The 9347-nt window shown below is 35.2% G+C and overlaps 1 protein-coding gene and 1 long non-coding RNA gene across 2 annotated transcripts; one reads left to right on the forward strand and one right to left on the reverse strand.

Annotated features, from left to right (window-relative positions):
- Window positions 1-446: 446 nt before the first annotated feature.
- Window positions 447-1254, forward strand: LOC116182488. Its single transcript, XR_004147534.1, has 2 exons — window positions 447-485; window positions 1076-1254. It is a non-coding gene; the product is annotated as an uncharacterized LOC116182488 (long non-coding RNA).
- Window positions 1255-2422: 1168 nt separating this feature from the next.
- LOC116182487 (alpha-tocopherol transfer protein) lies at window positions 2423-5776 on the reverse strand (the record flags this gene model as incomplete). Its single annotated transcript, XM_031503023.1, is given in 4 exon segments — window positions 2423-2972; window positions 3573-3683; window positions 5297-5552; window positions 5617-5776. Coding segments are annotated over 4 exon segments (791 nt in total), but the record flags the coding sequence as incomplete, so codon positions are not given.
- Window positions 5777-9347: the final 3571 nt, after the last annotated feature.

Genomic DNA, 9347 nt, shown 5'->3' on the forward strand with positions numbered 1-9347 from the left:
ACCCAGATAGCACCAAACGTTCGAAAGACGTTCCCTTTAAGTGCAAATAAGGCCCAAACGTTCCGGAACATAAAATGAACGTTCAATGGGCGTCTTTATTTGCAAATCCCCGGAACGTACAGATCAAACGTCCACAGAACGTTCATAATAGGTACCCACGGCACTAGAGTAATTTTCATATTGCATTGGCATAGATATTGAAAAACCACCAAAACTATTACATTAATTAATTGATATGTTAAATAGGAGCATGTGTTAAGAAATTCGTTGATTAGACTAACAATGCACGTCACTCTTACATTCGCAATATGGCGGGAAACAAAACCGATCGGTGATTGGACCGACTCGGATCGAGCGCGCACATCGCAGTTCGCAGTTTCGCACTTGACAACTTGTGTTGATGATCTAAAAAAGGTGTCGTTAACCTAGCGTTTTTCAGTTTTTCGGGTAATTTGGAATTTTCGTGACCTATGCTGTGACTTTTGGTAAGTAAATCTTGTTTTTGCTCGTCATATTTTTGAGATTTTTTGTTGTGCATACTTATTTTTATCTCAGAGGGGAGAGATGACTTTTTGCTACTTTTTGTATCATATGACATAACCTCAACTTTATAATTGTTGTGTAATAAGTGAGGCGCAGCCTTCAAGTTTTGTTGGAATTATACTAAAAACTGTATCATGTAATACTGCAAATGGTAATGAACTTGAAGTCTGATCCTTTTTCGCAGTTTGTCGCCTGCTGTTGGCTTTATAGTCAGTTGTTTGAAATTTCCCCTTAAAGTGCTCCCTGTCGCACCTCTGACAAATTGCATTCATATTTTTCCTAGTAGGGAGGTGGCATTTCTCTAATTCAAATTATTAAGCCTCAAGCATGTGTCAGTTTTTAATGTATTACTGCGAGTACCTTTTATGGCACATAACTGGAGGAAAACTTAAATTGGTTTACATTTAAATTATCATTACACCCAAAAGCTTTAGCGTTCAGCTTGCGCCAAGCAAACTATTTTCCCTGGTTAAGTGATCAAATTGAACTACCTTTGTATAATATTGACTTACCCCACTATATTTTTTTCTAGAAGCTGCAGCGAGCTTATTCCAGAAGACTGAAAAAGAGGTTGAAAATGACATTTCCAAGTGGCTGCGGAAGTGCACAGACCGATCAAAAAAGCAAGAACTTAGAAATTAACATTTATCATTTACTACATATATATGTCATACTCATAAGAATGTTAAAAATAAATTTACACTTTTATTGTAAAGTATTTTTAAAGCACTTAAATAACGTTCCAATGAACGTTCAAAAATGTTCACTGAATGTCTTCAAGACAACCTAACGAACGTTCATGGAACGTTTTCTAAGAACGTTATGTGAACAACCAAATTTGTGCCATTTGGACAATGAAGGAACGTTCCAGGAACGTCCATAGTACATTCACGATATGTCTCCAGAACGTATCAATGCCCACCTGCAAATGTTCTGAGAACGTTCAAAGTACATGCTTGTGCTATCTGTGGGGGCCTCTGGCCCGAGGGATTGTAAGTCGACTCGTGAATTTTTGGCTCGAAAGTCAATTATATTCAGTGCGACCCCACTATCAGAATACTTTTCACTACAAGGTAAATTCATTGCAATTAACATTAATTAATTGGATTAGAAGTATAATATTTGCAAGTATACTATATAAATCTGTGTGTGGTCTGATATGAATAAATCAACAGATGGGGTCGTTGATCGCAGAGATGGACTTAATAACTTAGCTGAAAGGATAAATTAATTCCTTTTATTCTCTTCTTATAACGGACGCATATTTTAATCTTCTCACTTCAGGAATATTCCATATTTCATATGAATTGAAGTGTACCTATCAAAGAAAATTGCACTGGTTTCAGGTTGGTTTTAAAATGTTTACCACGTCTGACAGTAAGGTCAAAAAATGAGTTTCTTCCGCACGTTATCACTTCCCATTTATTGTATTTACTTCTAATGCCGCGCTTGGTCATTTATTGAGGGAAGTACCTAATGAATGTAGCAATTTTTTACATGCGGATGTTCAATTTTTATTTTTTTTAATAAGAAGCACATACCGATAAATTTCACAAAAATTAGTCCACAAATAAGAAATTGTACCATGCAGATACATACGCGAAAGCAGCTTTTTTGACATGAACATGTTTAATATAATCGATCGATTTGCTCTCATTAACAGGTCTTTCTGATGCTAAAATTTCAGTAAGATCGGTTCAGAAATAAAAAATTTACCTCTGCGCATTCGCCCGCAGTTTTTTACAAGTGGAGTTCAGCTCGTTCGGTTAATCGGTTCGCATCCCATACACTCTTAAACTGAAAGATAGCGGTAAGGGAGTGACTGAAAAGGTATGGAACTTCTAGTAGATAACGTTATACAAGAATTAAAATCCAGGAATAGTGGATAATGCTATTAAATGCCCACAGATAGTCAACTTCTACAGAAAAATTGGAAGAACCCTAAAGAGTGAAGGTATCATATAGATTCTGTATTACTTCAACCTCTAAAGAAGATAATTTGAAATGCGTTTATCAAAGACAACCGATTTATGTCGGTTTTATATTGTATGAGAAAGAGATAATCACATATGCAGACGAATTACTCTTCTTCACAGATTCTAAGTTTACAAATGTGAGTATCACTATTTCTACTGTGCAGTTAACTCTACCTAAATAGTAAATAATTAATCAATCGTCAATGTTCTAAATGATCCTTGCAAACCAAAAAATTGCTTTCCATGTTTATTTTCAACAGGTCTTTTTGATTCGTCTACATTCCATCTGGAATCGTCCAAGAAAAAATTACGACTGTCATTGTCGCACATCTTTCTAATCAAGGCAGCTTTGATATCTGATATTTTCCCTACTCTTCCTCCGTACTCTTCGGGTAATAATTCTTGCGGAATATACTTATATAGAGTCGTAGAATTCGGTTGATGAAAGTGTAACTGAAAAATAAAAATTAAACCAGGAGAAAATATAGCCATATACCTATTTAAGTGATTGTGTAAGCAACTTCTACATAGTGTCCCACGACGGCTATTTATATTTTGAAAAAAAATCGGAATATTTTAAAAATTTGGCAATATACAAATGTAATCAATTCATCTAAATATGTTCAACTGGTGACAGTTCCGGTCATTCTGAAAGTCAATTCCAACTTGCTTATTTTAAATGGAACACTCTGTATATTTTCATTTTTAGATGCTACGTAAAATTCTACAATCATTGCAAGTAATATCCTATACCTAAATTTGGGCCTTTTCGACATATTTTAGTTTTCATCTCGGAAATGACGTTTGGCGCCCAAACATAACTATATATACCTATATTTTGATTATAAATAAATAAAATTCAAAAACTATAACTAACTAGATTTTTTAAATCGAAACTGTGTCTTTAAGCAGAACAAATAAAGGTGACTTTGCATAAAATAGTAGTCTTGCCAACAATTTTCAGTTTTCAAGATATTCCCTATTTAATATTAAATAGGCTTTAAGAATTTATCTTAGTTTGCAATCTATTATAATATTAAATCTTATACCTACCATAGCAGATACTTCAGTTTTCATGAACGGTTTCACGATTGCCATTGCTTTATCTAGGAAAGGCGAGACGTTGACAACATGTATTTGCTTCAGTCGTACGGGATGAGCTTCCTTAAAGAAGAGATTCAGGTTGTTTTCATATTATTTATTGTTTTTTTTTATGTTAATGTGTACGCCTATATCTACATCGACAACCGTGCGAAACCCGGATATAATGATAAAAGGGTGTTAATCCAGTTAAATTGTATTTTTACCAGGAAAGTTGTGGGGTAGTTTTGCTTTCTTTGATTCTATATGTTTTTTGGGGTGCTGAATCCGAATCTGAGGTTTGCTAACAAAATTTCATGACGCAACATTGAAAAAAATACAAAAGAAGTTGAAAAAGATATTTTTTTGGCAGTGTTGTGCTTACAACTTGAAAACTATCAACTTTTCGAAAATAACCTTCCTATTCAAAATTAAAGTACATAAAATTTCAAAGAATCACGTACTACTCGGAGTGGGGTAACGCAATTACCCCCGCTTAAATTTGTCTGCTAACAACTGAACCCGATTTATTTCTTTTCTGTTTACATGTTAACCAGCGACAAAAAGCGAGTTCATGATTTTGGACTGTCCGTCCGTCCATCTGTGTAACTTTGTGAGGGTGTGTATGTATGTGAATGGGAGGAGGGTCTCCAGACTGCAAACGCAGGTACACGGTGACGTAATGGGCCTTGGCTCATCTGTGAAGGAGTGGGAGAGTTTTATACCAGACGGAACAGTTATAAAATCTTTTCAGGAGACCGGTAGACAATGAAAAGTAGGGATTTATATTTGCACAGAATAATAATAAAATAATAATAAAAGATAAGTATTTGCGGATACAGCTGAAATACCCCAATTTTCAACTGGCGCTCGAGCCCGAACGGTTCATCGAGGAAAAAAACTAAATAGTGGGGTCTGTAGGAAATTTTATGTACTCTCATTTTGAATAGGAAGGTTATTTTCGAATAGTTGATAGTTTTCAAGTTGTAAGCACAAAACTGCCAAAAAAATATCTTTTTCAACTTCTTTTGTGTTTTTTTCAATGTTGCGTCATGAAATTTTGTTGGCAAACCTCAGATTCGGATTCAGCACCCCAAAAAACATATAGAGTCAAAGAAATCAAAACTACCCCACAACTTTCCCGCTAGATGCCCGTTTTAGCACAAATGGCCTGTATTATGTTGCCCAATTCAACGATTAATGTTTATATACACTAAAGTGAACTCAGCACCCTTGCTAACTTTGTTTAATTGTGTTATTATTGCAGCTTCAAGGTTGGTTAAATTCGCAAGTATGAAACATCTTTTCTCATGATTATAACTTTATTTTCTTTCGAAATATGTTAAGGTAAAGTTAGCAATAGTGCCGACTTCACTTTAGACGCACCTTCATGCATCAAATATTCTGATACATGACGTTTTGCCAATGTCGTCCGAAGTGATACCATTGAACTGTTGCTACATAAATTGGCAATTTCTTGTAATAGGAGCGGTGGAAAGAAAGTTACTGGTTCTATAGTGACTCCCTTTCCTTAGTTAAAAGTACCTATAGTGAATATTCTGTATCCAGGTCCCATTTATGAACACATTGCGCGTGCAATTTTGGCGCCAAGCGATTCACATCAGTCGGCATCTTGTCAGGCGTACACATTTTACGATGAGCTGGATACATCATAGCCTGTATTGCTATTTACCTACCTGTGTATAAACCATATATTTCTTTAGTATTGGTAGTTGGACCTTGTACAAATGCTTTAATGTAAATCCACTCATATCAAATATAGGAATTTCACCATCCGGAAAGTCGTCACTAAAGTTTAATCGTAAATCAGCTACCGCCAGAAACGTTTTTAAGGCATCTGCAAAAATGTATTTCTCTGGATCTGAATCTGTTAAACGGTATATGAATATTTTATAATTTTCTCTGGTTAATTTCGGCAGCGGTACCATATCTCTACGAACATAAGACAATTGCTTGTACGAAAATCAAGAGAAACCAGTTTACTATATTTACTTACGTTATGTTGAGTATATTTTCAATAGCATCGCATGCTGGATCACGGTTTGAGAACAGTTCGGGCGCTTGTGATCTAACTGTGTAACATAAGTCTAGCAGATTCTTCGTTTTCTCTAAACTATAATTACAGCATCGCAAGAATCGCACTAAGAAACGATCATCTACAAAAAAAAGCACTAATCACATACCCATACTTATTTTCACTATACCATCAGCATAGAGTTAACAGAAATGGTTAATATAATTATTACACAATTATATACGATAAAATATTATGATACAAGTGTTATAAGCCGCAATGTTTTAAAGCACGACGACGTAGGGGGAAACCTCGAGTAACGAGCAGTTACAAAATTTTGTTTAAATGCTTTGAAAATTTTGTACAGTAGGTATGGGTTGCACCGACTAGTCCAATAGTGAAATAATATTACTTTACTACCTCCACGGAATTAATGTGTGTTGTTCTTTGATTTGGAAAAGCTATAATTCCACTCATGCAAATTTCTTTTTCTTTTAGATTTTGAGTAATATACTATTAAAAGAAAAGGTAATATATAGAACTGCTATGGATTCGGCTGCATTATTAAAAATAATTCCCGAAGTGATCACGCCTAATGTTACTTTCGCTTTATAACGATTTTGGCATAACCATAACGTAAAATCTTACTCTCTAATGCGCTAACATAATTTTGTACCTACTTAGATGGCAGAAGGTTCAAAAACTGAAAAATAAATAAAAATATAAATCAAGCAATTAATCTCCCCCCGCCCCCTCCTGAACCACCTTCGATAAATATATCGTATTACTTCAATGTTGTTGAAAATTAAATTACCAACTCAAGAACCGATGACTTGCAGACCGTACCGCATGCCAGTTACGGAGAGGAATATATTGCGAGGTACCTATTATCGAAGTACTATTGGTCAATGGAATCGTTAGAGTCGAATTTTTCCTACGCGAGTTCTGTGCTACTATAAAGCCTTGAGATTGTACTATTATACTTTATAGAATGTGCGTTGACTGTATTTAGACGCTTGAATGCGATCACCCTTGCGGACAAATACCCGTTGATAGACGAGCAACTGGATCGATTGGGAGGGAATGGAGATGGATGTAAATACACATATATTTTACGGCTCTCAACATGTTTTCTGGTTTTTGTCAAGTGCCGGTAGATGCTAACTCCGTAGACAAAACTGCGTTTGTAACACCAGAGCCGCATTATGAATTTTAAAACTGGTGTTAGATTTGCTTGTATTCCATTCCAAGTGCTTATGTATTAAATTTCATTTAAATGCTTCAGTAAATAAGGAAGTTGGCATTGCGCATGCGCAAAACAACATTTTGAAAATGTCGTTAATTTTACTTATGGCCGTTTGCACCGACAAATTTAAGCGGAGCTTAGTTTAAGCATAATGTTCATAATGGTACCACTGGAAAGAAGATTTTTTTCTCATCTATAACTAAATGCGAATTATAGTTAAGTTTTATTTGTATTTTCTCATTATTTTATCAAAAATTCGCAAAATAAAATGAAGTCAGAAAATCGTAAAATTTAAGCATCCGGAATTGTCAAATTGAAAAACTATCTGTCGAATTGTCGATATTGATGGAACAGAGGTTTCATCACAGAGTTGTATATAAGTACAAATCTGTGGGTTTCATTAAATTCCACGGAAAATAAATCTCGGACTCTATTACCGCCGTAAACGTTTTTTACAATAAACACTTTTTCCTCAATGGAATACATCGTAAGTTTTGTAGACTGTAGTAAGTACAAATTAAATTATTGACAGTTATCGTACCTTGTTTTCATGACTACCGTGATTTTTTAAACCAAGTACACATTTTGACTAGGTACCTAATTCCGCAAAATAATAATTAAACATGTAACTATATAAGACGTTAACAATTTGCATATCATAAAACGCAGAAAAAAATCTTCTTTCCAATGGTGGTATTATGAACTCTCTAAGTTAATTTGGGGAGCAACAATCTGCGAAAAACAGTTTTCCCATGTTAATTCCCTATGTTCGGTTTGAAAGTATTCACCCGATATAAAGTTTCATTTAAATATCTTCATAAATAAAAAAGTTAGCATCGTATACATGCGTTAAACCAAATTTTTGACACTGCGCATACGCAAAACCAAAAAATATGGGTATGCACGGAATCCTTGAACCAAGCCCTTTCAAATGAGACCTATCGCCAAAATCGGTTCAGTGGTTTAGAAGGAGTACAGTACGTGTGATGAGGGACAGAAGGACGGACATCAAAGTGTAGCAAATAGCGATTGTTTCACTTTAAGGAAAACACGGTAACAAAAAAGTACAGAAAGTTCCAATTCTGTTAGGTACAAGTTTGACGACAATGGGGGTTTACAGTATAGTTGAATTCCGCTGTTCTAATTTAATAAGCGTGTACCTGAAACCATAAAACATTTTTTTGGACAGTAAAAGTTTATTTAAAAATAGAGGCTGATTAGCAAAAAAATAATGAACATGTGCGGTTTTAAAGGTTTATTCAAAACGATATGATTGTGGCGGGCTCTGTGACGTAATAAGCCCGACCAATCAGCTCCTAGAACCATTCAGATGAATAACGACTTGGCAATATTGCAGGAGAATGGCATTTATAACTTGCGTCATCTGTCACAGGCACTTGTCACTTTCGTGCTAGATGCAGTTAAACATCCCTCTCAAAACGTCAAATGTGACAAACGTCAGACCCTCGCGTAAGGTTGCCAGCTCACTTCTACGTGATTGGTTGTAGGTTTGTGACGTATTTAGTCTGAAGCGTTTCAAATTCGGACTAAAAACACAGCTTTTCAATAATTTATTTTGGGTTTATTTTACTCGCAAATAAAAAGTGAGGACACACGGGTCTTTTTAGCGCATTTCCACAAAAATAAAAAAAAAATGCGCTATTGTGGCCACTTTGTCCGTCCGTCCGTCCGCTAACTTTGCGACGCTACTAGTTTTTCATCTTAAGAGCTATTGTTCTACTTTTTTCGCTATTTGGTTCGTTATGGTGTCGAGTCTTGTACCAAGGAAGGAATTTTTTCTGTACCGCTTACAAAAAAAGTTATTGTAAAAAAAACAAAAAAACCGTTTTTTACATGTTCCATAATTTTACACTTTTGCCGTTTATTAACGATCCTAGAGATCGTTTATAATTTTGCATTGCTTTCTGTCGCCTGCCGGTTGGTCTCTCCGTCTGTTCCTTTGTCTGTCTGTCCATCTATCTGTCCGTGTGAACGATAACTTTGTTTAGAAATGTTCGATCGCTTTTACATCTCCGTTAGTTATGAACTGAATTGCATGAAATTCAATATGGGCATAGCTTTAGCCATATAATACGCAATGCCAACAGTTGAATCGAATCGATTCAAAATTCACAGTGCCCTTTTCGCATCTCGACCATTTATAAACCGAATTGCAAACTTTTTTACTTATAAAAGTTTTTGAATGAAATTTGATACATAGGCACTTGGGATAAAGGAAAATCAAACGCCAGTTTCAAAATTTGGTTTTGCGCATGCGCAGTGCCAACTTTTTTATTTATGGAAGAATTTAAACGAAATTTTGATACATAGGCACTTCAAATAAAGGAAAATCAAACGCCAATTTCAAAATTTGGTTTTGCGCATGCGCAGTGCCAACTTTTTATTTATGGAAGAATTTAAACGAAATTTTATACATAGGCACTTGGGATAAAGGAAAATCAAACGC

The sequence above is a fragment of the Photinus pyralis genome, unplaced genomic scaffold, assembly GCF_008802855.1.
Source record: "Photinus pyralis isolate 1611_PpyrPB1 unplaced genomic scaffold, Ppyr1.3 Ppyr1.4_unclustered_Scaffold5538, whole genome shotgun sequence".
Lineage (NCBI taxonomy): Eukaryota > Metazoa > Arthropoda > Insecta > Coleoptera > Lampyridae > Photinus > Photinus pyralis.